Source organism: Tinamus guttatus, unplaced genomic scaffold, assembly GCF_059628265.1.
Source record: "Tinamus guttatus ecotype Peru unplaced genomic scaffold, ASM5962826v1 Tinamus_guttatus_pri_ptg000087l, whole genome shotgun sequence".
NCBI lineage: Eukaryota > Metazoa > Chordata > Aves > Tinamiformes > Tinamidae > Tinamus > Tinamus guttatus.
In genome coordinates this window covers 455,796-482,469 of record NW_028288621.1, presented here as the reverse complement: position 1 = coordinate 482,469, position 26,674 = coordinate 455,796, and the positions used below count along the sequence as shown (strand labels likewise).

General features: G+C 50.4%; 1 protein-coding gene and 1 pseudogene across 1 annotated transcript; one reads left to right on the top strand and one right to left on the bottom strand.

The window, feature by feature from the left end:
- Positions 1 to 26,674, bottom strand: part of LOC148595509 (ATPase family AAA domain-containing protein 2-like) — a 398,768-nt pseudogene that overhangs the window by 30,013 nt on the left and 342,081 nt on the right.
- Positions 1,116 to 25,908, top strand: LOC148595522 (ras GTPase-activating protein nGAP-like). Its single transcript, XM_088520361.1, is given in 18 exon segments — positions 1,116 to 1,296; positions 2,064 to 2,170; positions 3,585 to 3,694; positions 7,222 to 7,375; positions 8,583 to 8,681; positions 8,992 to 9,546; positions 11,414 to 11,558; positions 12,922 to 13,066; positions 13,928 to 14,164; positions 14,841 to 15,042; positions 17,539 to 17,717; positions 18,363 to 19,017; positions 20,321 to 20,469; positions 21,773 to 21,976; positions 22,468 to 22,584; positions 24,986 to 25,193; positions 25,398 to 25,458; positions 25,868 to 25,908. Coding segments are annotated over 18 exon segments (3,549 nt in total).

The window sequence follows — 26,674 nt, the reverse complement described above, 5'->3', positions numbered from 1 at the left end:
GTCACCCTATTCTCTTCTCTCCCGCCGTGATTGCTGCAGTCCTACGTGGGAGTCGCTTCCCAAGCCAGAGGCAGGTAGGTTTAAGTGGAGACCAAAGACTGCAAAAAGAGTCGTGCCAAACTGATGGCTTAAAGCAAGGTGTACGTTAAGCGGGCTGAAGTTTGCTAGCAAGACAGGGCACTAAAGCACCCCGTGGCACGCAGGCCCCTTGCTATTAATGAGTGTTGCTTTTGCCAAGCTGCGTGGGACCGTGGATGGGCCATGGGACATGCATGGAACTGAGCAGAGTTTCCCATCAGCTTGTTGTTTCACTTGCCTTTGTCCAAGGTACGCTTTAGGGTCAGGATGCTTTTCCTCTAGCAGTCTTCCCGCAGTGCTCCAGGCCAGCTGTGGATTACCGGGAAGGAGGAGGGAAGCAGCCAGTTGGGACCCTTGCTGTCCTGAAGATGCTGATGGAATGGAGGGGTAATCACCATAGAGAAATTGGGGAGCAGGGAAGGGTGTAGAGCTGTGCAAGTGAAGGATTGTGTGGAAATGAACAGAAGTGCATATTTTCTCCTGAGAATAATTAACATTTCTCCTGCTCTCCATTTTTTCCACATCCTAGACCTCTAATGAAAGTCTGCACTTGCTGTAGGGAGAAGGGGCACTCGAGACTCTTCCTACAGCTGGCAGCAGGGTAATAAGGGCATGTAATCCTTTATAATCCTTTCTACCGGTTTATAAGATCCATTTCTCTTCTGGGAATCCAATGTGTGTTGTGAATCAAATGGGAATTGAACTGTGAGCGAAAAACATAAGTTGAATGTTCAGGAGCAGAGATGAGTGGTTGGGGCAGAGGATGGTGATGGGAGGGGAGCGAAGCCGCTGAGCACTGTTGCGGGCCCTAGGGCTGCCTTTGAGGAGCTGTAGTTTCAGCCTGTTGTTTGGAACCCTGGGAACCGGGGAATGGCCCTGCGTTGTGTGCAGCTCGGAACCGTTGTTGTCGTGATGTCACAAGGCGCCGCCAGTCCGCAGCGCCGCACACCTGCGTGTCCCGCGGGTTCCCAGCGCGACCGGGCGCTTGTCTTCATGCTCCCGCCCGCTGCGCTGAGGAGCGCGACGCCGAGGGCGCGATGGGAGCTTCCCTGCAGCGCTGCATCGTGTGCTGCTGCTTGCCGTTCACGCTGCGTCCCCTGCGCCGGGGCCGTGTCTCGCGGCACAGGAGGGTGCGACCGGAGCTTTATGCCAGCTCTGTATCCAGAGGTGCTGCTCGCGCTGCGTCCTGCGCGCCCGCGGCGGGGGAGCGGGGCTCGGGTACCCCTGTGCGGGCAGCGGCTCCCCGGGCTCGGCGGCGTCCCCGCAGCGGGCAGCCCCACAGCACCGTTATGGGGCTGAGCTGCTGCGGGGCACCACGGGGGCTCTTCAGCCCAAATCTGTCACGCTGCCCCAGACTGGTTTCAACTCCAGGCCTAATACTGCAGTTGCCCCCAGCTCCTTAGCATTCATTCTCAAAGCTTGTAAGAAAGCTCAAAAACTGTCGGCACGCTCAGCATCTGCTAGGTAAACTACTCATAAGACTTGAAGACTTGTGGTTTCTTTTGCTCGTTATTTCCCTAATTAACAGGCAGCCTGGAGCCGCAGCGCCGCGCTGCAGGGCCGGCTTGCTTACCCGCCGCGATGCTCCATCTTGTCCTGCGGCGCCCGCAGGGGCTGCGTGTCCTGGCTCCGGCGCCATCCAAACCCCACGTGCCAGGGCATCGCGGGTAACGCTATCCCTGAAGAAAGCTCATAATAATATAAAGTTTTTGGAATAGTAGCGAAGAAACAGCAATCGAATCATAAATACCAGCGGGTATTAATCTGCACCAGTGTTTTTTTTATTTTAACTGCTTACTGCCTATGAGCAAGTGGGATTCACAACCTTGAGTCTGTGAGCGGAAATGTCGTTGTAATTTAGCGAGTAAATCAGAGATGGAGGAATTGGACAGTGTTTTAATGCACTCAAAACTGTGCCGGGGCGCCCGCGCGGTGCGGCGCAGAGCCCTCCTGCGCCCACTCACCTCCCTCCTCTTCTCTCTCAGAGGTCCTGGCAGAGAGGTCTCCTTGCAGACAGAGCATCTCGGGGACCTGCACGTCGGAGAAGACCAACTCCATGGATGCGGCGAACACGTCTCCTTTCAAAGTGCTGGTGAGTCCCACTTTCCTGCAGGGGAGCAAATTTTCCCATCAAACTGGAGGTGGAGGTTGAAATACCATAATGTATAAACAGGCTCTGAGGAGGAAAGAGTATTTACTTAGTATTTCCATTTTTTCAGGTGGTTTTGGTACCTGCTGCTATATATTACCGGTAATATTTCTGGTAGATCTGTAGTTTGTTTTTTTCTCCTGGATGGATCTAAGGCTGCAAATAGTGACACATCAGCATTAACATGGGCAGCAACCTATATAAATACTTCTGAAGTTGCTGCCAGGGTTTGCATTCTATATTCAATTTTTGGCTAGGAGAATAGTTCCTCTAGGTTGGTGATGGCATGTTATTTTTGCTGAGCCTGTAATGTTCTTAATGAAGGGGGTAAAGGAAGGGGTGACTGCAGTGGCTCCGTGCAGCTGCTCTGTGGAGGGGGAGAGCTGATTCCACCCCTCAAGTGCTGCTGAATCCTACTGGATTAAGGAGCTCTCTGTTTGCTCGGATCACGCTGAGGAACGCGCGCACGTGTGCCTGCAAGCCCTGGCAGGAGCTGGATGCAATGTGGTTTAAAATGTGTGTTGTCTTCCAAGCCCCGCGCGGGGCTGTGGCGCAGGGTGGAGCGATGCCTGCTGGAAACAGCCGTGACTTCCCCGCGCGCGGAGGTGCCTGGCGCTGCCCGTCAGCAGCTGGAGCTGCAGCGGCGCTGCCAGGGGAACACGTGGCTCCCTGTCCTCGTGGCCCTGCGGAGCGCGGGCTTGGAGGAGGAGGTGCAGGCGGTGGTACCAGCAGCCCAGCAGCAGTTGTTTAGAAGGCAGGTTAGCTGGACATGTAATATGTTTAGGTCCTGGCTAGATTTTGGGTTGAGTTTTGCTTCAAAACAGCACCTGGAAAAGTATCTGAAGTCACTAATACTGAAATCTTCAGAGATTTTTCAAGTGTGGGTAGTGAGATTTTGAAACTGCCTGTTTTTTTAAGGCTCGTTGTATACCAGTCAAAAAAGAGAGCTTGGATGCAATGGACACAAGGCATCTTCTAATCTTAATCCAAGAACTAAAAACATGGTGTGTGAAGGGGAGCATAGGGTCAACTACTCATTACCCAAGACTACTGCTCGCTAATAGTGGAGGGGGGTTGTTTGTTTAATTTTTGAGTCTTTTGAGTAGTAATTGGAGTTCACTGAAGTTCACCTGTAACATGAGCACTGCCGCTTGTTGCAATTCAAAGCTGTCACGCAGGGGAACGGTCATCAATGATCCTGTCCTGCCCCTCTTTCTGCTCTGGGGAATCCCAATACAGCAGATCCCTCATGGCGGTCAGTGGGAATCACTGAGTGTGGATGCAGTGACACTGCCCTGATTGATTTGTTCCCGGCACAAGAGGTTCCCTGCTTCACTGCTGTGACTTCTCGTTTTAGGGCTTCTTCAATAAACGTCTGAAAGGCTCCATGAAGAGGACAAAGAGCCAGTCAAAACTGGACAGGAACACGAGTTTCCGTCTCGCTTCTCTGCGCAACGCCGATGACAGGTAAGAGTCAGAGCATCTCCCAGGTGATGTCACCCACAGAGTGCACCTACAGCGTGAGTATTGCTGAGCACAAGCCCAGAGAGGTAAGTGAGGGAAGGATTTTATTGCCAGCTGGCAGATGGGTGTGTTTGGGACTGACTGATATGTTAGGATATGCGATGCAGCACCAACACAAGGCTGAAACCTTTAACTACTCTTAACAGTTGACAAAAAAGATCAGGTTGAGCATCTGCAGTCAAATACCTTTTTCATCTTCAGCATCCCTGCAAGTAAACACTGGGCCTTAGATTTCATGATAGAAAACGACTGGATTGGGTGGTTTTAGTGCCCCTTGCCTGCACGTAGTTGCCCCGGGGCTGCTGGTGCAGGCAGGTCAGAGTGAGCAGCCCTGGCCAGCCTCGAGGACACGCGGTGCCGATCCGGCACGCGAAGGGACCTGGCTAAGGCCGTAGTTGTGTAGCTGCTGCAGGGTGGAGTCCTACAGTGAACAGAGCATCTATTTCTCAGAAAATGAGAGAACTCCATAAGGAACTTAATGCTATCCATCTAAGAGCTCCTTGTGGTAAATTCTTGCTTGTGTCTCTTTTGCTGGAACTTTGGGCTGGAAATGGATTATATAAGAGGCAGGTAAAACCTGCTTTTTCCTAACTATTTGTAAAGTCTCTTAATTGTCTTCATTAAACCTTACAGTGTATTTTATTCCGCAGTAGTTCAGCAGGAGTATCAGACAGAGTGAAAAATAGGTTGCCCTGTACTTAAGAGCTCTCTGCCCTTCTGCTGTTTAGTGCATTTTTGCTTCTCCCTTAGCTGAGCAGAATTCATTAGCTGAGCCTCTCATGCTGTGCCATTTCAAACAATGATTCTGTCTTCTCCATCTGAAAGCAGTCCCATAAAATTGTGGAGATGGCTGTGGGTGTTGGAGGTCTTGTTGACGTGAGGAGCTGGGGAGCGGACGGCTGCTGCTCGCCGATGGTGGCTGATGCTGTTCCTTTAGTCGTGGCAATGTCATGCGGTCCATTTGGAGTGAAGTTTTGTTATAAACCCCTATTTTCAGGACTTGGCTGTATGAAACAGTGCAGTGAGCATAACCATATTAAATAAGGTTACCCTGTGGTCAAGTACTTTGCTTTTAGTGACTTCTGTCGCCAGCTTTCTTTGAAGTTCTGTGATGCAAAAATCTCTGCCATAAATAATGTAAAGGACATAAGTGTTTCCATAACATGGCACTCCTGGTAAATGTGGGCTGATGAGGCATCCTCTTCCAGTGGAAAGGATACTGTTTTAGGAAGGTCAATAAGCACATTTACAATGAGTCGCTATGACTTTGCTTTGATGCATGATCTGCTCCACAACAAAGCCCTCTCCTCTCTTCAAAAATGGATCTTCCTCTACTGCCTGCCAGCGTGGGCATGAATTGTCAGCTAGACCTGAATGGCACGTGGGTTTTCTCCAGTTGTGTGTGAAGCATAAAACTCCATCCACGGGGGCTGGCACGGCACGGCACTGCTCTCTTCCCTTTGTCCTCCAAGTCTCCTGTGCGCAGATTTAAAAACAAGGATCCAGGAGGCAAATGAACAGGGTGGCAGGGCCCGACACTGGGATTTGGGAAGGAGCGACCTGGAAAGCCAGCGGTGCAGAGAACCCTGGATAAGGACAAGTGTCCACGTGATCCTCCTCCTTTTGGCCGTGTGTCCGCCGAAGCAAGCAGAGGGCATGCAGCGCGGAAAAGGAACGTCCTCGGAGAGCAGCAGAGCAGGAAGAAGCTGAGAGGAGCTTTCTTTGGAGAGAGACCTTTGTGCGAATGAGCAGCACGGCTCAAAAGCATGAGCCCTGTGCCAGGCTTGACTGCTGGGTTGGTGAAACCTCGTGCTGCAGGATCGTGAAAGTCAAGAGCACTGATGAGTCCTGCTTGGAGAAGGGAAGTGTCTAGGCACTGCTCGACCTCATAGGTACCTTCTGTTGGAAAGCCTGAGGCTTCATGGAGTTCTGTTCCCGCTGGTTGGCCACGCAGGCAGCTGCATGTAGGGGTGCTGAAAGGTTGTAGTTAAGTCTACTGCTTTTCTAAGGATGCTTCATCAATCAAACCACAAGGGAAACTCGGTTCCATCATAAAGATAAACTTGAAAATAGTTTCTTCTCTCCCCACCACCGCCTGCCACCACCCCAAAGTGTCAGTGTGTATCTCAGAGCACCTGGAAAATGCAATTGGTGGATCCAATAGCAAGAAAAACAACTCTGAAGTCATGTGGGAATGAAGCTCCTAAGCTGAAGCAGAGATTAGGATGCTGGAAGGAGAAGGGCTGGAGGGAAGAGGCGTCCAACAAGATCTCATCTGTGTTTTGAACTATGCTGCTCTTTGGGGGTTTTTCCAACAGCAAAGCCAGCTCCAATTGTTTGGGTGCAAAAGAAGGTAGCATAAAGTAGCTGAGTCTGTGTAATTATTTGGAATTCATAGCAGGGAATGCCCATTTCCTCCCCACCTCCTGCTCTTCCTGCCCCTGTTTTTTTCTCCTTGCAGGGCAGTAGGAGCATCCCTATCCTGCCCCGTGAATCAGCCCTTTCCCATTTTAAGCAGGTAGTGCTCGGTGGCACCATGGTGCTGTGCAGGCTTCCAGGGCCAGGGTGACTGATAACATCTACCTTTTCTTGCTCTGACAAACACGGAGCCCTGCCTTCAAAGAAACTATTGTGTAGCTTTATAAAGCAAAGCCCTGTGAGGTTGAGAAGGAAATCGAGGCTGTCCTTATGTTGTTTTTCGCGTGCTGCTGGGGCAAAATCCAGTTCACCTGTAGTTTGTTTTCAGAAATGAAAGCATTAGTTTAGGCCTAAAAGTATTGTGTCTTTATTGTAGCTTATCAACTCGGTGTCGGCCCTGGGGAAGAAGGGCCCAAGGTAAAAATGCCATCACCTGTTTACTGGGCTGTTGACAGCAGAGCTTCCTACTGCACACAGATGTCACCGTAAAATCGAACTGGGAGAATACAGAAAAATTTTCAGTGCCTTGGGTAGTTGGTTCCAAAATGCGTGGAGGAGGGAGGGGTATTTCTAGGGACAAAGAGGAGCCTGCACTGGTAACGGTGTCGTGGAGGTGACCCTGCCCAAGCCAAGGGACGCAGGAGCTGGTCAGCTAAAAGAGAGAAGAGCTGCAGGTGTCGAGCTGGGGGCCAAAAGTGAGTAGTGGAGACATGGGGAGGAAGAAAAGGGGAAGCATTAATTGCAAAACTTCAGTATAGCTAAATGACTTGAGCGCCATAAAGCGGGAAATAAGTGTGTTTGACTTTAGGTCAAAGACTCTATATCTTAAGAAAAAAAATTGTATCTAGCAGGGGCAATTTTTGCTCCAACAAGAGCAGCTACCGTTCTGCGTTGGTTTAGAGATGTAGAGATGTAAGTGTGCTTTTTGCTGTTAGCAAATATTTCCCTAGTTGAAGAAACACCAACAAGTTGTAGCTTTCTGCGAGATGCTGCCACATTTCTTAGAAATGGTCAGAAAAATAATGTTTCCTTTCCCCATTGTTGTTCTTCAGGTCACATGGATTGCCAAAGCTGAAAGAGTCCCGTTCCCATGCGTCTTTACTGAGTCCGGGCAGCGCGGTGGAGACCTTGGATCTTGGGGCAGAAGAAAAAGTCTTTGTCAAACCACTTCACAGCAGCATCCTTGGACAAGACTTCTGCTTTGAGGTGAGCACTTTCCATGCACCCAGCAGATTATATGCTGTCAGTCAGTTTGAGTGCTTATGTACTCAAAAATGTACTTAGAGCACGCTGGCCTGTGATGAGGCAGCTGGAGAGCAAACTGGGAACACATGTTCTCCTGAGGTCTGCCGAATTGGCATGAGATCCCCAAGTCCTGATGGCTTCAGCCAGTCAGCAAAGAGAAAACATTCTCAATTACTGCATCTTCTAATTGAACATCTCTTACCTTGGGAAATCTCTAGGCATTTGTAGTCAGCACACATATGTACGCCCTAAGCGTAGCTATTGCTTGTAAGCTGGATTTTCCTCCTGTCACCTAAATTCACTTGAAAATATACCGTAACTGAGAAGTGTCATTTCCACTGTGAACCATATTGCAGCAGCGCAGCCCCTTCCCAGGTTGCTTGAGGAGAAGCTTCGGCAGCTGAGCACATTTCCATTGCACCGGGCAGCGGGGAGCAAAGCTCCTCTTTGCTTTTCAACCCGGGCTGCCTCCAGAACAGGCTGTTTGTGCTCCCACAGTCATTTCCCTGCAAGGGCAGCACCAAGCTGGATGCGCCCAAGGCCATTGCAGGCAGCTGTGGCAGGGGAGAGTCAATGTGGCTTCAGCTGAGTCCTTTGCATGTGTCTAAAGCTCTGCAGTACAACCTGGAAGCGGCCCTGGCAGAAAGCCAGCGGGTAGCAGGCTCTTCTCGGAGCCTTGGCCAGGAGCTGTTCCCACTCACTTGGCATTAGCTCCCTGAAGTCACCATTTCCAGGGAGTTTTGCCTTGTGTCAACACACTGCTAGTTCTGTCTTTGCGCTGTTTGTGACCAAATCATCCAGTACCTGGGATTTTCTGGGGAAAACTGCAAGCATTTCATAGCTATGGATCAATTAACAAGTGTAAAAAATAATTGACTGGCTGATTATAGCCAGATGTATTGTAAGATGTTTAAGAGTCTTTTAAGAGTAACCTTTGGCCCTTCATATGTTTCCTTTTAGTTTGATATTAATTTGAACTGACTTTTTTTTTTCTCTGTTTTCTGTGGGCCTCTCCATCTCTGCTTTCTGGGATCTTCTAATGCTTTCCTGCCTTTTTCATATTTACTCCCTGTTTCTCAAACATTCCTAGTTGTCATCTTTACTTTTTGCAGGATCGTCCATGTCTTCTGGACTTGCTTGATCTCAGCTGATCACTTATATATTGCAGGTAACCTGCTCCACTGGCAGTAAATGTTTCAGCTGTTCCTCAGCAGCAGAGAGAGACAAGTGGATGGAAAACATACGCAGAGCAGTGCAGCCAAATAAGGTAATGGAAATTCCAGAAATAAGGAAGCAAAGGACATGGAGCTCCATGAGTTAATGGTGCAGTACAGCGCTGGCAAAAGGAAAAGGCATTTCAGAGCTGGGTGAAAGAAAGTCAGGTTTTCCATGGGTAAACATGCGGTAGGTCAGCTCTAGAGCTGGCATGCTGCCTCCCTGGGAGCTTTCTGAGAAGAAAAATGTTCTAGCCTCTACCTTGGACATGCAGAAGACAGCAAGTTGCTTCTGCTTTAGGAGAGAATATGTTGAATTTCCTAGAGATTCTGAATCAAAGCTGAGATCTTTCTTCCATGCAGGACAACTGCCGTCGAGCTGAGAATGTGCTTCGTCTTTGGATCATGGAGGCAAAGGACCTGACCCCTAAGAAAAAGTACTTCTGTGAGCTGTGCCTTGATGACACTCTCTTCGCCCGCACCACCAGCAAAACAAAAGCTGACAACATTTTCTGGGGAGAGCACTTTGAGTTCTACAGCCTCCCGCCTCTTCAAAGTATCGCAGTTCACATCTACAAGGATGCAGAGAAGAAGAAGAAGAAGGACAAGAACAACTATGTGGGCTTGGTCAACATTCCTGTGGCCAGCATAACCGGTCACCAGTTTATGGAAAAATGGTACCCAGTGAGCCCATCTGCACCCAAGAAAGGGAAAGCAGGGGGACCTTCCATTCGGATCAAGTCCCATTACCAGACCATAACCATCTTGCCCATGGAGCAATACAAAGAATTTGCAGAGTTTGTTACCAGCAACTACACTACGCTGTGCTCCATGCTCGAACCAGTGATCAGCATCAGGAAAAAGGAGGAGATGGCTGGTGCTTTGGTGCACATCCTGGAGAGCACAGGGAGAGCAAAGGTAAGAGAAGGCGGCCCCTGTCCAAGTGACTCCCTCTTGCTGCTCGCAGTGGGTGTCTCTGGGGCTGCAGAAAGTAGGAAGCCTGGGCTGGCCTGACCGCACACAGCAGCAGAAGGTGCCTGTGGCATTTCTGGATATGGGATCAAAAGCTAGGAAAAGGGTCTAGAAAATACTTTCAAGGGCTTGGGCAAATGCATGTGGATGGGTGTCTTACCAACAAGCAAGTGCACTGGTTGATGCCAAGATTGAAGATACTCTGTGCCAAGTGAAGTGGCTGAAGTAGGAGGGACCATGCAACCTTATGTTACTCATTGGGGACTCATTGAGTGTTTAGGAATCTTAAGAGAGAAATAAGCTAGAAAGTTACTTCCAGAAATGCCTGTGATGGGCTGAACTGCCATTGTTGTCTCAGGCTGAATCAGTTAATCACTTCCAGCCTTGATTTGGTCAGGGTTTGAACAGCTTTTACAGAAGCTGTGCTCAGTGTTATCAGGACTTAGTGTGCTCAGGGATGTTATCAGGACTTCTCTGTGCATGCTGGAAAAAAGTGCGTGAAAATGTCCTGTAGGGCTTAGACAATTTTGAGAGGTATTAAAAGGCATCGATATACCTGGCTGCTCCTGCCAAGCTGGGTGTGTGAGAGGGGTGCCCAGCTGTAGCCGGCGGAGTGAGTTACGCAGCCCCAAACACAAGTGTGAGGGTTTGAGATGTGGAAGAGCAGCCGTTGGCAGCATCCAGGTGACAGCCCCACTCAGCTGCTGTGAAACAGCCTCTCGTGTGCCCGTAGTCGTGTACCCTGCCCGCCTTGACGTGTCCCTCTGAAGGGGGGCTCTCTCGATAAGAGCTTGTTCCTCACCGCGCTGTTTCTCAAATCCAGGGAAGTTGCTAGCTGGGATAACTCCTCCAGGATGGTACTAAAATGCTTTTGGAAAGCAGCCCTTGGATTCCTGCAATGCTAGCTGCAAGGAGTAGGCACGTTGATGTGATCAGTTTGTCTTCGCAGTGCCACAGTATTTTTGAAGGTCTCTTTTCTAGACACGTTGAGCAGTCTGGGCCAAGGAACCTTTGCAGCTCACGCTGTGGTGGTGCTGCTAGAGCTGCATGGCCCCAGCCTGCACCATGTGAAAATATTTCTGTCAAATTTCACCAGAAAGCAATAGCTAATTTGTTCTGAATATTTGCACTAGTTTGTTCTTAATATTTTGTACTGATACATTAGTTTTGTATAATCAGTAGGGCTAGGATGCCTCGCTGCAGTGCTCTTTGGAGGACACCAATGTTTGCAGCAGCACTAGCAAGTCACAGTTACCATCGAGTCCTAATTCAGGATCGTGGATATTTTTTTCTTTTGAAAAGTAAAAAACCTCGGACAAAAATACAGCTCCTGTCCTGGAGATTCATTAAGTATTGAGTGTTTCTTGTGATGTGCTGAGTGTCCTTGGCTCATAAGCACTTATCACCTGAGGAAAGAGATATTACTATAGGACTAAGCCCTATATTAAGTGGTTTTCCACAGTGATGAAATTCGATTGTTACTTCCATGCATGTAGATCCACAGCAAGTATGCCAACGTGTTTTTCCAAGTCCAGAGCTGTTTTCATTTTGTGAATTAAGTTGTTGTAAGCCGTTCTTCTTAATTAAATTTTGCTGAGCTGCAAGAATTGATTCCTAACTTCCATCTTGGGTTTTTAAATGTATAGTTTGTCTGTGTTCAGCACGAAGAGCAGTCCTTGGCACCCCATGTCCAATGCTAGACAGTTATTTCAGTGATCTTCTTGCTCCTGTGTTTATCCTTCCTCCTTGGCTTCTGCCTAGCGTGACTGAGTCCAGTTAGAATAACCTCTGCCCATGTTACTTTTTTCTTCAGGACTTCTTGACAGATTTGGTGATGTCTGAGATAGACCGTTGTGAGGAGCACGATGTCTTGATCTTCAGGGAGAACACACTTGCTACCAAAGCTGTTGAGGAATACCTAAAATTGGTAGGGCAAAAGTATCTTTACGATGCACTAGGTAAGAAAGTGCCAACCTGTCTTTTTTTTTTTTTTTTTTGGTATTGCAAGGGCTAATCCAGTTGCAGAGAACAATTAGTCAAGGAACTGGACTGGACTCTGTGTGCTGGGATCTGGGAGGTGGCCCATCCAAGGACCACGGCTGTAGTGGTGAAGCAGGAATGAAAATTAATGGCTTTTATCCCGTGGTCTAGAACATTGGTGCTGAGTGATAAGACTGTAAATCACAAGTGTTGGAGATGGAGATACGCCATCAGTCATGCAGCCTGTCTGGTGCCCAGGGCAAGGCTGCTCGTGACAATATATCCCTCTCATTCTTCATCACGTGCTGAATGTCGCTAGGCAGTTCACTCCGATGCCGTGCTCTTTGAAAGAGTTAGTGACATTACGTTGGTGTGAGCTGTTTATTTTATCTGCGAGAGCGTCTCAATACACGATTAAGACAGAGCCTCGTGGACCACAAAGAATGTCTTTCAAAGACACTTAAGGGAAAAACATAACCCAGGAAGCAACAGTTAAAACAGAGCTCACCCACAGAAGTGATGCTGATGGTTTAGCAAGTAAGTGATCTAGATGCCCTCAGCAGGACGATTTTGGACCCAAGCAAACCAGTTTAAGAAAATGTGGCAGCTGATCTGCTTGCAAGAACACTGCTGGCTTTAGCTTGGACGGGCTTGATGGTTGGTTAAGGCTTTTTAAGAAAACAGAGGTTGAAAAACAAAACCCCTTTGCACGAACAAGCCTTGGGGTGTTAGCTCGGAGCCGGCAAGGTCATGGCAGGAGGTGAAGTCGGAAGACACTGAATCATTAAACAAATGAATGAAGGTTTTGTCTGGTGAACAGCAGCAGTTTAAAAAACATTTCTTAGCATAAGTCTAAAAAAAAAAAAGGAGAGAGAAAAAAAGGTGAATGGTGCATTTAAATATATTAAGCAAAAGAAACCTCATCCTTTTTCGAATGTGTGTCCAAGGACTACAGAAACGCAAAGGGCTTTGGAAGATGCAGGCGACAGAGGCATTGTGAGATGTTCTTGTAAGAAACTGAGAAAACAAGCAGGATTTATCTCACACTGGAGTATTAGTCTTATCTCTGAGCCAGATTTGAAATGTAAGGAGGGCGAGTTTAGAGATAATAAAAATAAACATCACGGTCAAGTGCATTTCCTGGGGAAGGCCTGAGGACAAGTAGCAAAGCCTCATTCCTCTGGGAGAGCCAGAGGAGCCAGGCCACCAAGGTCTGGTGTCTGGAGGCCATGTCGCAAGGCAGCAAGGTTGCTCTGGAAAGGCACAAGCAGGATTGAAAGATGCATCAGGGAGGCTGTTCCTCTAGTGACTGTGGTCTGTCATCCTCTTCCCTGTGCCCAGGAGAGTTCATCAAAGCTCAGTATGAGTCAGATGAAAACTGCGAAGTGGATCCCAGCAAGTGCTCACCCAGTGAATTAGCAGACCATCAGAGCAACCTGAAAAAGTGCTGCGAGCTGGCCTTCTGCAAGATCATCAATTCCTACTGGTGAGGTGCTCTCTCCTCCTTCTCTCTCACAGCTGTTTTGAGTGGAAGGTGTGAATTCCTCTTCTAAGGATGTGAAGCCAGCAGTCGCGCTAGGAAGTAGCCGTCTATCTTCTGAGACTGCCTTGTTTCCTTTTCTCACTGCCTTATTACCTGACATGCAATATCATGGGTGACTTTGCTGCCTAAACCAGGGGGTTCCAGCGGGAGCTTCTGCTGAAGTCTTCTACAGGGGACAGATAGTGAGTTGTGCCTGAACAAGGAGGGAGTTAAGGGAAAAGACAGCTTAGCGGGAGCTCGGAATAAAAAGTGGGTTTGGTATGTATAGACAACTCTGTCTCAGCCCCTTTAGAATGGTAAAACCAAAAAGTGTGGGAAATCACACTGGCCGAAAGATTTTTATTAATCTCTGCTACTGAGTGTCCTTGGAAAAAAAATGTCCTTTCTGCTTCAGGGCAAAGTATATGCAAAGCAGTGGAAGAGCTGTACAAGCAATGTACAAATTTCAGTTATAGTTAATATAGAGTTATATAGTTCGTTTTGATCCAGTTTGTTTTAAATACCTGGAGCACTCTGTTCCAGCGTGGTCGTGGTGGTTTTTAGTCTGCGCATCGGTGGGTCTGAAAACAGCTTCATTTCACATGTTTGAACAAGAGATGATTTAACCACTACTTAAGAATCACCAGATTAAATGGTGATCTAAGAATAGATGTCTAATGACATTTCCTGGCCTAGAGAGGTGGAGTGAAAATATAAGTCAAGGATGATTTCTCACAGTTAATTATTTCAAGTGATTGGTCACCATTTTGACTTTCTGCCTGTCATTGCCCACACGGTTTTGTGTCTCTGCTTGCTGTTTTTCAGCGTGTTCCCTCGGGAGCTGAAGGAGATGTTTGCATCGTGGAAGCAGCAGTGCCTGAGCAGGGGCAGGGAGGACATCAGCAAGCGCCTGATCAGCGCCTCACTCTTCCTGCGCTTCCTGAGTCCTGCTATCATGTCCCCCAGCCTCTTCAACCTCATGCAGGAGTATCCTGACGACCGGACATCCCGCGCCCTCACGCTTATTGCTAAAGTGATTCAGAATCTGGCCAATTTTGCTAAGTAGGTGGTGGGGATGACCTCGAAATCTCTGCTTCTAGGGGTGCAAATCAGGTCAAGTAAGGAGAGCCCTGCCTAGTGGTCATTTTTGCAGACTGCTGATTCTTGGGCAATTTGGAACAGACTTTAGAAAGGAAGAAACTTCCTCCATTCCCTTTGGAACAGCCCAGAGCTGAGTTAGGCAGAGTCAATTTGAATGCAGACACTGGAGCTGCTCTGAATTCAGTAGAGGGACACAGGAGAAAAGCACGAAGAGGTTAATGGTTTAGCATGCCTGTGTGTGCCTGTTTTATGCTATTAAAAAAAAAAAAAAGTGTCGTTCCTGCCAAGGATCATGTTTTTTTTCCCCTTCCACCTCCCAGGTTCCCAGCTGAATATAGGCCCGGGGCACTTCTCCGTTAGGGAAAGGGGTGCAGGGAAGGTGCTGGAGAGAAACCAAGTCTGTGGGAGGGAAGAGATGTTACCAACCCCCTTGTTGACAGTATGAGTGGCAAGTTACTAGTATTTAACCAAGTCGAGAAAGCAGGGAATCTCTTAAATTGCCCATTTTCTCCCCTTCCAGACCCCTTTTCAGAAAGGCAAGTCAAAAGATAACCATGAAGTGTTTTCGGACAGTTATTTTACTCTTGTGCTTTTTTGTGGTGGTTGTTGACTGAGTTTTCCCTCCCCTTTCTTGCAGGTTTGGTAACAAGGAAGAGTACATGGGCTTCATGAATGATTTTCTGGAACATGAGTGGGGAGGAATGAAGCATTTTCTGCTCGAGATTTCTAATCCAGAGAGCATCTCCAACATGCCCGGGTTTGAGGGCTACATCGACGTGGGCAGAGAGCTCTCCGTTTTGCATTCCCTCTTGTGTGAGGTTGTTTCCCAGCTTGATGAGGTAAAGTGGAGCGGAGGCCTGGGAGGGCGAACGCAGCGATTGTAGCGTAGCGACCGTAAACACGAGGAGACATCAGGGGAGCAGCCGGAGCCGCGCTGGGGAGAGAGTGCCCAGCGGCTGGGGAGAGGAATGTGCAATAGGGCCATTGCCCAACGGTCCCCTCGCGCTCCCGCTGCGGCCCCGCCGGCTCCGGGAGGCCCCAGGGCGGCTGCTGGGGGTGGCTGGGCCCCACTGCTGGTGCGGACACCCAAATCAGGCAGAGAGGGCAGCACTCGAGTGCTTGGCTGGGAAATGGAAATGCTGGGGGGTGGCTCTTTTGGATGCAAGTTGAGGCACCTGGCTGGACCCTCCCCTGCCCAGCTTGGGCTGAAGTCGTGTCCTGGCCAGGCAGAACTGCTCTCCTGGAAGACCAGGGCCAAACCCGCTGAGATTCGTCCATTTCTGTGATGTTTACATTAGCTTTTAGCTTAGGGGGTGGCCTTGCCAGAGCCACGCTCCTTCCTCCCCACGGGAGACGCTCGGCTGCAGCTCTGAGCACTGGGGCCATTGAACTGCACAAGAGCAGAGTCTGGGTTGTTCTTCCCCAGCTACATTTGCTGCAAGACCCCAAATCATTAAAACCTTGTTAACAAGTAAAGCTGACAAGAGTCAGAAAAGCTGAGCTCCATGTCAGCATTTTTTTTTCCTGAAAGTACTTAAAACTGTTCCATATTTGCACTTCTGAAGCTGCATTATCTTGTCTGTATTCCGTGTCTTTTGAAACTGGAGAGCTGAGGTGACTTGCAATGTGTTGCTAATAATTTTTGTTGCTAGAAGGGTCTGCCAAGATACTGATTTGTTGGATATTTGTTTTCTCACAGCACATTATCTAAAAGAAGGCACTGAGCTTTGTGCATCAGAGTAAATCTAAATTTCCTTGACTCAGAAGGATAATGTATATTAATCTCAGTTAATCTTAGGCTGATAACGGTTTGTGGTCTTGTTTATCTGTTTCCGTCACACATGCGCAGAGTTTGCACTCCTGGTGTCACAGGCAATAAAATCTTTGTTATAAAGACAGCTCAGCAAGCTCGGAAAAACAGGCAAAGGGAGCATGTAAAAGACCAGTTCCACCATTTCCATAAGTTGGGGTAAATCCATCAGTGCCACAAACTGTGCCACCTTCCTCCAGCTGCTTAGGCCATCAGGTCAAGGGAAACCCAGTTTCTGCAGGGCAAATGGGTACTGCTCTCCAAATGAAAACGTCCTAAATGTCTCGGGCAGCTGGAAGGGGAAGGAGCCAGACGTAAAGCTTTAAAGCAGATGTGCTTTGTCCTTTCTGTAGGTTAGATGTATGGATCTATCCTAGCAGGCCCCTGGGAGCTGGCATAGTGGATTGCTATAAAGAGAACTAAGGGATAAAGTTACACTGCAGTGCTGTTCTACTGTGGGTAGTGAGTGGGAATTGAGGAGACAAGTAACCTCACAGATCTTAATAGAGCAGGAGATGCTCTGTAAGAAAGCTTCTGTAAAGAGACCTCTCTCTGGAGTGACCGGATCCTTGCTCAAGGGGAAAATAAGGACATCTTTGAAAAGAGGAATGTCTTTGAGGGAGTTTTACTTCAGCATTAAGTCTGTACTGCTTTTGTCTCCTGCTTCGGGCACGAGAGCAAGCAGCACCGTGTAGCTGCTACAACCAGTCTTGACCCAGAAAGGGCAAAAATAAAGGAGAAACTTCCCCTTCGGGCTGGTGCCGTGCTCGGCCTGGCCAACACCAGGCTAGGGCAGGAGTAAACCTGAAGCCAAGCGTTTAATCCCACCTTCCATGGCAGTGTTGGAATGAGGGTCACTGGTGTTTTCATGCAGTTGCTTTTAACAAGGGAGGAGTGCCTTAGTTTTTGATAACCGTTTGCTGCAGGAGACGGCATCAGCGTAGCATGCCAAGCCCAAAGGCTTCTGAAATGAAAACCTTCTTTTCCCCACCTCTCTGAACCCTCTCAAGTCTCTCATGACCCTCGAATGCCGCATCCCTTGTCTGTTGGCATGCATTTGTTTTACCACATGACTCCCTTTGCCTGGAAAGTTCCCTCCCACTAGCTGAATCTGTAGCCTTTAACCCCCCCTTAATGAGTAGATACTGTAGTTTTCACTTTGGCCTCACCCAGCCTGGCTTTAGTTTGCATTGCATGATAGTTTTGCATTGGAATGGCCACAGTTTGGTTTTGTTGAGCATGATTTTTGTTTGTTTTGTTTTGTTTTGGGGGATCAATCCTAATTTCTTTTCTATTTCCTTTTCTTTCCTCAATGTCTGCTGCACCCCGTTGGTCTCCTCCATCCATCTCGTTGCCGTGATTATGCTGCTCCGTAACACTGCCTCCCGGTCCGGGCACACCCGCACACAACCACCCACCCTCCTTCCTTCCACCTCCACCCCTCCGCCTCTGGGCATCGTGATCCAAAACCTGGCAGGTGTCGCGGTGCTTGTTGTCCAATTAGGGTGAAAATTCCTTTCTACAGGCGACCGTGGCAAAGCAGGGACCTCTGCCTCGCATTCTTGCGGACATCACCAAGTCCCTGACCAACCCTACACCCATTCAACAGCAGCTGAGACATTTCCCTGAGCACAGTTCTAGTCCCAGCATCAGTGGCAGTCTCTCCTCAGGGCTTCAGGAGATATTTGAGGACCCCACTGACAGGTTGGTCACGGCCGGAGCTGGAGGGGAGATGGGGGATGAGGAGGGTTCACTTCAGAGCGCCCAGGCAGTGGTGAATGCCTTGTTGCTTGAACCTTCCCACACCGTAGGAGTGATTCATGTGAAGCAAAAAGCTGGGAGGTGGCAGAAACACCAGAGATCTTGCACAGGGTGGCCTGTGCCAAGCTTCTGCACCATCAGGTGTAGCTCCCATTGGAAATGCTGTCCCTTCAAGCTGCCTTGACTTACAGGAGCTTTCAGATAGCTCCTGCTGAATTTTCAGACACATGCAATAATATAGAGCTGGGGAAGGGTTAAATGGGGTCTGAAATGTTCTGAAGTCTTACTGGGAAGAGAAGGCTGTAAGAGATGGGGGAATTGGTGGGAATGGTTTGCAGTTCACCTGTGAAAAATAAATGTGAAGCACTTCTTGAATCAAGCCTAATGTTCAGAGGTAAGTGGTAATTAAGGAAGAGTGTGTTGCAACTTGAAACACTAAGAGCTCATAAAAGGAAATCTGGTTCCTTGAGTCTTTCAGAGCGAGGAAGTTGGCGCAGGGGTTAAATGAGGTAGAGAGGCTTCTCTGGGACAGATCTCGTGAGGATGCGGCTCAGTTAAAAAATAACCAAATTCCTTTTTACTCCACAGTGACTTGCATAAGATGGAATCTCCAACACAGGAAAATGTAGATGGATATTTTAGAGGTAAGACCTTGCTATTGGCTCAGCAGGTATCTACCCAGATCATGAATTACTTGGATGAGGACGAAAGGGAGAGCATCCTGCCCAACGGCCGCAGCATCTCCCTCGTGAACCTGCAGGACCCACACGCGGCCCACGGCGAGCACGCCGCGCTCGTGAGCGAGGAGCCGCTGCACCCGGCGGGCAGCCAGGTCTCCGTGGCCCAGGTGGCCACCATCAAGCAGCTGTGGGAGACACAGAGCACACCCCAGAGCGCTCCCCAGGTGAGAAGGCCTCTGCGCCCCGCTTTGAACCGACAGGGCAGTCTCCAGCCCCTCTCCTTCCAGAGCCCAGTTTAGCACCTCAACAACCCTCCCGTGCCAATGCTGAAGGCCTCGGTGTACTCCAGCCTGGAGAACTTGAGCACTGCCAGCTCCTGGAGCCGAAGCAGCAGCAAAGACTTCAAACTCAGTGTGCCCAGCAACAGCAGCCTGGAAGACTCCAGCAAGCACAGCACGCAGAGCGAGGACTTGTCGCGGTGGTGCACGGCACCCGACGGGCCCGTCCCTGTCGCCCTACCCCACCAGAACAGCAGCAGCCAGGTGCAGATCCGCAGAACGGAGGCGTGAGAGTGTGTTTGCCCCATGGTGCTCATTTAAAATCAGAGCCACCTAAAAAGAGACATGAATAAATACAAAATACCACTGGGTAAACTGCTGTCTATTGTTTTCTCTGGATTCGCTGGAGCACTCGCTCCTGCTTCCCTCACAGAGATCGGTTTGTTCCTCCCTCACCCTCACCCCGCAGACACGTCTCGGTGTGTGCCAAGCCGAGCGGCCGCAGTGTTTTGGGAGACAAGTTCCATTGCCTCCTTTTAATTGCAAATTGGGCTGTGGAATTCTCTTTTCTCCTTTTTTTTTTTTCTTTCTGTTCTTTCTTTCTTTCTTTTTTAATTTCAATAAGAGCAGAAGCTTGGCATGTTCTTCCCGGGCGAGCTTTGTGGCCGTTATAATTATTGGACTCTGTTCTCTGCAAGCCCCGCTTGTTCCTGAGCACAGAGGCAATCCCTTTGCTTGCTGGGAGAGGTCAGCTTTGCCTCCCATTGGGGAGGTAGGTGGGAACAGAAGTGTCACTGTGTTCCTCTGCCAGGGGGGCACGGAGGGGGATTAATACACGTTCCTAGAGAGCCTCTCTCTTTATTCTTTTCCCCTATACCAGAATAGCTCATAACCCTTTCGCAGCTAAAGTCCTTGCCCTCCACTTCTGCTGGCTCTCTGGAGACTTTCCGTGAAACCAACAGGTTTTGCTCAGTTCCTTCTCCTCGTGTCCGCCTTTATTGCCGTGCTTGCTGCAATAAAACATCTAAGTCTGGGAGACCCTGAAACGAGGACGTCGCAGCTCTTTGCCGCTTCCAGACAGCGCTGCGTCCCGTCGCAGTCGCGTGGGCCGGTGCTCCCCGGAGCCGGTGGCCAAGGCTGCTGTCCCGCTGGCTCCCAACCCTCCGAAGAAACCGGCCTCCCGCTCGTCGTGGGCGTCGAGTGACGCCGCCTTGCTCTGTTTGTGGTGTGAGGGAAACCTAGGATTGCAGTAGCCTTGCTGCAAAGCTAATCAGGGGGTGGGTGATAACTGGGTTTGCAAATAAGAACTTCCCCAGAAAGACAGGAGCTCACCTAGGCAAGGAAGAAATTCAGGATTTCATAGATTTCCTTCACTTTTGATTTTCGGAGGTGTCTTTTTGGGTTTTATTTGTTTTTGAGGAACTCACGTGAATGCTGTGTGTCCAAAGTCTAGTGAGGATAAAGCATCTCTGGAAGAAGGGCTTGGGGGAGACTCGGAGACTGATAGCTTGGTGGCCATGTTTTCTGCTCTGAATAAATGTGCTTTCAGTGCTGATTCATACGTATTTTCTTTGACAAACGCTTACAGGCATCTCTGCTGCAGGTTCACACACCTGTGGACTCTGCCACGATGTCACCAATGGAGAGGACAGCTGCATGGGTCCTCAATAGCGGACAGTACAAGGAAGTGGAGGAGGACGTAGAGCAGAACCACGATGAAGCCAAGCATGCTGAGAAGGTAGGGTTTATTCAGCACGCGACAGCCTTTCTGGCTTCCAGCACCCTTCAGCTGCTTCCAAAGTGGTTTCCAGGTGCTGCTGTGCCAGGGTCACACACTGGTCTTCCCACTGGACACTCTTTGTAGAACAATATCCCACACTACAGATTAATCTAGGTACAGGCTGTACTGTGTCATATGGGTGCACGCAGACATATCTGAGAGTTCCTACATTACAGGCTGATATTTAGCATTTACCTGCATCGTAAATCACGCCACCTCAGTGCTCAACTGGATGTCTTTTATGACAAGATTATAGTTACAATATGCTGCCATTTTTCTACACTTGCAACATGTTTTAGTGATCACGAACTCCATTAAAAATGATCATTAATTCAGCTGAGTGCAGTTTGGAATGCGGTAAGTGCTGGTACAAGTCTCTGCAAATGCAATTCATCTTGATCAGCAGCTGCATTCGGATTTTGTCTCGGGCTTCACCCAAGGCAAATATCTGTCATCTAGATGGTGGAGTATTTCAGGGCAAGCCAGAAATATCCATCATCTCCTGAGATGCACTTTTTAAAGTGTATTTATTTCCCAAAGTAAATGTGAGATGTGACTTTTTTTCCAAATAAAGGGTTTTTTCCAAATAAGAGGTTTGGTATTATGGGAGGGTGGTATGAAAAGAGGAGAATATTTGGTGGACAAGAAGTAGCAAGAGAAACAATTTAAGAAAGGTGAATGAACCAAAACTGAAGTGGAATGTGCTGAGATTCATTGTACTATTGCACAAGTGCTTATCCAGAGGTGGTAGGTGGAAAAAACAAACCTCAGCCAAGTAAATTTGCAGACTATATGTAGTGAGTGATTGGCCCCGCCTTCAGCCTGGAACAATTGGTTTCATGTTCCTCAGGTCCTGAGAAATGAGTTATTTGGGTCCCTTTCACAAGTTTGGTCACCCCAGGACATCTGTTTACAGCTGAGCACCATTAGCACCTTGTGGCTGGGAACTCCTTGGGTCTGGAGTAAGTGGGGTTGTCACCAGGCAGGACTGAGGAGCCATGTCAGAGCTATTTGAGGGCTTAAACTGGGCTACAGGAAGACATTCCACAGTGTGGGAATAAACTAATGCTCAGTGGGAGCCTCCGTACTCCTTTGTGGTTGCCCACAGTTGTCTGCTTGTCATTTCCTTTGCTCCCATCAATTTATTTTTAATGAAAGCGAGCGGTGGCTTTCTCTCAGCAGCAGCAGAACATAATAATCTGATGGGTTCCTTTCTCCTTTGCATCTGATTCTTTCCTGCTCTGCTCCCCTCCCCACACGGTACAATCAGGAGATAGCGAAGCTGAAGAAGCGCCTGAAGGTGTCCAGCCTCTGGCTGGAGAAGTACAAGCTGCGCCTCCTCGTGCAGGAGGAGAATATACAGAGGCTGCTCATGCAGTACAAGTCCACGCTGGTAGACAGGGAGGAGAGGCTACACCGGCAGCAAGAGGAGAAAGACAGCCAGATGAAGAGCATCATCAGTAGGTGAGACTTGGCTGCAAAGTCTGCAGAACATGGAGAGCAGGAAGCTCCCCCTTGTCACATTTATCCTTGACAATAAAGAGAGCAGTTGTGTGGGCTTGATATTCCTGGACTGACACCACTCCTGCCTTAGAGATGAGAAAACTGAGATATGAGTGTTGAGACTTGCTTTAGATTGTCAGGAGAGCAGACAAAAAGATTTAGGAATTTCTAACCCCAGTCTCTGCTATACCTCTAACTGGTCCATTTGCTTTGTTTGAAAACTGTACTCATGGGGTGGTTTTACAGGACAGTTAGATTATTGGCAATGACCACTTTGAATATAATAAATTCAGGCAGTTGGGGCTGTGAGAAGGATCGATAACCTTTCTTGAATGCAACAGACTTCTTGCAGAAAAGAGGACAACCGGAGAAGTCAAAGCAACAGCCCCAGAGCAGCCAAAACACTCAGGAATAGTTTTAAACTGCACTAATTCTCTCTTTTTGCACATCAGACTCATGGCAGTTGAAGAGGAGCTGAAAAAGGATCATGCTGAGATGCAAGCCATCATTGATGCGAAGCAGAAAATCATTGATGCGCAGGTAAGGAGCTCAGGATCTCCAGGAGCTGAGTGCCCTGTGCCTAGAACCCATCATTCTTCCCTATCTTCCTGTCCCAACGTTATGATATAGCTGCCAAGGTAGTACTGGCCATGGTGTTGCACACATGACTTAACTGCCTCCTAGGAGAGAATTGGGAGTTTTGTACAATAAAGACCCTGCTGTCTGAGAGCAGGCTTCGAAAAGTCAAAATCACAGGACTTTTCTACTTGAGGAGAACCCAAGTGGTGAAGGAGCAGTGGGGCATTGTGTGGACACTGCTGCAAGCGTGGGCCTGGCAGCTCTGGAGCAGCTGTGCTTCTTAGCAGCATAGGTCAGTGGCCATGTGCATGCAGCCCAGCTGTGCACGCTCAACCATGGCTCAGAATGGCAAGGGAATGGCGCGCTTGCCATGGAGCTTGCCCTGTCTCGCTTGTGTAGCATTTGACCTCATCTGACTCTCCGCATCAGCCCGCTTGGCCACCAGGCCAAGACAACACCCGGTCAACACAAGTCACTTGTGGAAAGTGGGACCCAGCGGGAGTGATGCATATGAATGTGTCATGTGGGGTAGTGGTGTGTCTGCTGTGCCCTTGCTGATTCCAGAGAGCAAAGCTTAGGCAACACAACCTGAGGCTGATTTGATATCTGCCTGTTAATGTGGGCGAATTTGTGTTTAGGGAGCACCTTTCCTGTTGCTGGGCTTTTTAATCGCTCCAGCTGGATGATTTTTTAATAGATGATCTTTTAAGAGGATTACACGTTTCAGCAAAGAACACCTTAAAAAAGTAACAAAGCTGTTTTTCAAGCTGTATTTTTATGCTAGTAGCACTGGACTGTGTGGTCTGTGAGATCCATCTCTGCATTTCATTGCCTGGCTTTGTTCTAAAGAAGATTTATTTTTGTTCTGTGAATAATTTTTGAAGGTTCTTGTATATGTACAGACACAGATACCTTTGAGATCTTTTATGGATATTCCTACAAAGAATACAAAATAACTTTAAACAGTTTAAACCTCTTGAACCTGTGCTGATTCAAAATGCTGTTCTGTGCCATGAAGTTGGATTTTGTGTAGCTGGGGGTGGTGCGGGAGCACCAGGCAGCGCCGGTCAACGTTTCGGGTGACGGGCGCCGAGGCCGGGCAGCCCCTGGGCAGAGCGAGTCCCCAGTCGCGTGTCCGGGCGCCAGGACCTGTATGGGGAGAGCCGCGGGGTGCAGGGCTGCGGCCCCAAGCTCTGCCTCCCTCCTACAGGAGCCGCCCGTTCCTGAAGCCTTCCACATTCCTGGGAATAGCTGGGATGTGGAGGCAGAGGCAACGCGGAGAACTGGTCTCGGCTCTGACGCTCTGTACAAGACAAAGCCTTTTCTTTCTTTTTTTTTTTTTTTTTTTTTTTCTGAAGCTGAAAGACTTCTTGGACTGAAATCCTATCTTAGGCAGTGGATTTTTGGTTGCTTCATTACTAGCAACTTCAGTGGTGAAAAAGGAACTACATTGCATTAATTGGGCAGGACAGCGCGCAGTGCCTTTTCCTGGTGGAAACAGAGGGCATCCCAAAAGCTGCCCCATGGCAGTGGCTGAGGCAAGCCCAGCACAACCAGCTCCAGGCCTCATGTGGCAGCTGCATCTGCAGGGGCTGGAGCCTGCCCAGACAGGAGTGCACGGGGCAACTACAACGGAGGGGCTGCTGTGCTGTCGCCCTGGCTCGCGGCGCCTGCCAGTCTGCGCCTCCTGGCCACGGCGGCAGCATGGCGCACGTGCGGAGGCCAGGCCGTGCTGCGGGCAGCGGAGCCAGGGATGCGTCCCAGGCGCTCCCCGAGCCCGACAGGAACGGGCCGCGCACGCTTGCGCGGCGCCCGGCACCTCCCCTGCTGCGTGCGCCCGACTACCAGAGCCTGGAGCAGGGCGGGCAGCGCAGGAGGAAGCTGGGGGCTCCCCAGGACAGGTGAGCGCTGCTCGTGCTGCGCACCCAGCACAGGGCGCTGCCTTCGCGCAGCCTCCCAGCCGCCAGAGCCCCAGACGCCCCGGACTGAGCCGCCACTTCAGCCTCTGTGGAGGGGCAGCTGCAGCCAGGAGCTGCCTGGGCCACCCCTTGGCCACCAGCTGCCCTTGAGCAGTGTCCCGGGCCCTGCCAAGGGAGCTGCCCATGCCCACGTGCACCTGCCCCACGCTGACCCTCTCCGCGGAGGGCAAAAAGCCCCTGGCAGCTCTCGCACAGTCCTGCTCCAGGGCCAGCCGGATGCTGCGTCGGGGAGCACTTGCCCACCCAGCTGGGGCAAGCTCAGCCGGCAGCCGGGAGGCCAATGCCAGCCCAGGCTGCTGCTGCCGCCCAGGGCCTGGCTGCCTCTGGGGCCCTGCCAGGTGCCCGGGGCAGCTCTCAGCAAGGACGCTGCTGCCCAGTGCACAACCTCATGGCTCTCTCTGCTCTCTTGCAGCGTGGACACCTTCTCCCGCATCTTCCATCGGGAGAGAGAGCCGCGAAACATCCTGGAGGCAGAGAAATGCACCCCCAAGCCACCCGAAAGGCTCCCCGAGCTGCGCAACAGCCCCCATCCCCGCCACATCCACAGGATCCCGGCCATTGGGCAGGGTGGTGCGCAGTGCGTTTTCCTAGTGGAAACAGAGGGCACCAAGGAAGAGCAGGTAGGAAGTGCTGCCTTGTGGGGCTGGGAGCAAGCAGGGGCCATGGGGAACAAGAGCTCTGGGCAGGCCACAAAGGGCAAGGAGAAGCAGTGGGTGCTCCGTGGCCTCCCATCCAGGCCAGGGGCCACTGCCTGCTGCACCCCCAAAGCTGCCTGCCCCACGGAAGCCACACGAGCTCCTTCTGACCCTTCTCTTCCTCGGCAGGCTCGCTGGTGGCAGTGGGCGCGCACCTCCAGCCCCAGGGAGCGCTTCAGGAGGCCGGCGGGTAAGTTGTGTCCACCGCAAAGAGCCCGCGCAGAACCGCCCTCCCTTTGGGGCTGCTGGGGGGAGCCGGGTCCCTCGGCCCGAGCCCCTGCAGCGGGGGCTTCCCCGCTGCCCTGGAGAGGCGCCAGCCCTCCCTCCGTGCCAGCGGGACCACAAGGCCCAAAGCTCTGGCCGGCCTCTCCAAGCGCTCCGGGCACTCGGCACCTCCTCTCAGGCAGCCGCAGCGCTGCTGTCTCTGGCTTGTCAGGGCTGCAGCAGGGCAGCCCTTCCTCACGCACTGCTGGTCCCTCGGCCAGCCTTCCTGTGGCCCCTGCACGCGTCCCCCTTGCAGCCGCCTTGCTCTGAGCCTCAGCAGCTCTCAGCCTCCTCTGGGGGCCTGGGCTCCACAGTGCCACCTGCTTGCCCTACAGGGCCCCTCAACAGCTTGCCCAGCAAGAGGGAAGCAGCCTAAGATGAGCCTGTTCAACAGGCCCCGCAGCGTTTCTCACCGCTTGCCTTCCTCTCTTTTCCCAGGGCCACAGGAAGCCTCTGTGGAGGCCATCAGGTTTCCAAGGCTCTCCTGAGCTGCACATGTTGTGCAGTCCCTGCCCAGCGGAAGGCAGGAGGCACGGGGACCTGCCCAGGAACAGCAGCTTGGAGGGAAGCAGCTGGAGCAGCCCCCGAGTTACCGACTGCCCGTGCACGGCCCAGTCAAGCGGCTGGAGGCCTGCAGAGCCCTGCGAGGGCCAGCACCTCCTTTTGCCTTGCAAGCCAAGGCTCTCTTCACGCTGGAGGCTGCAAGGAAGGCCCAGTTCATCAGGACTCACAGCACTTACCTACTCTTTGTGCTGTTGTTATTGTTGATATTAGTGTTGCTGTTGCTTTTATTGTTGATATTGTTGATATTACTGTCTTTATTGTTGTTTTCATTGTTGATGTTGCTGTTTAAGTACATATTCCTGTGCCATTCTTTGGGTGTTGTGTGTTGTTTCTCAGGGAGCTCAGGCACAAAAGCATCCCCGCTGCAGCTATGTCTGTGCAGAGCCGTCTTCTCAGGCTCCAGGTGCAGGGAAGCACCAGCAAAAAGCTCCCTCTAGGATTTCCCTTGGAACGTGGCTCAGGGGATGCCCAAAGGGGAAGGGGCCACAGCCCTAGTGCGGGGCAGCCCTGACGCTCTCAGAGGCCTGAGACAACAAGTCCCCTCAGTGCCCAGGCCATGGGCAAAGGGCAGCTCTTGG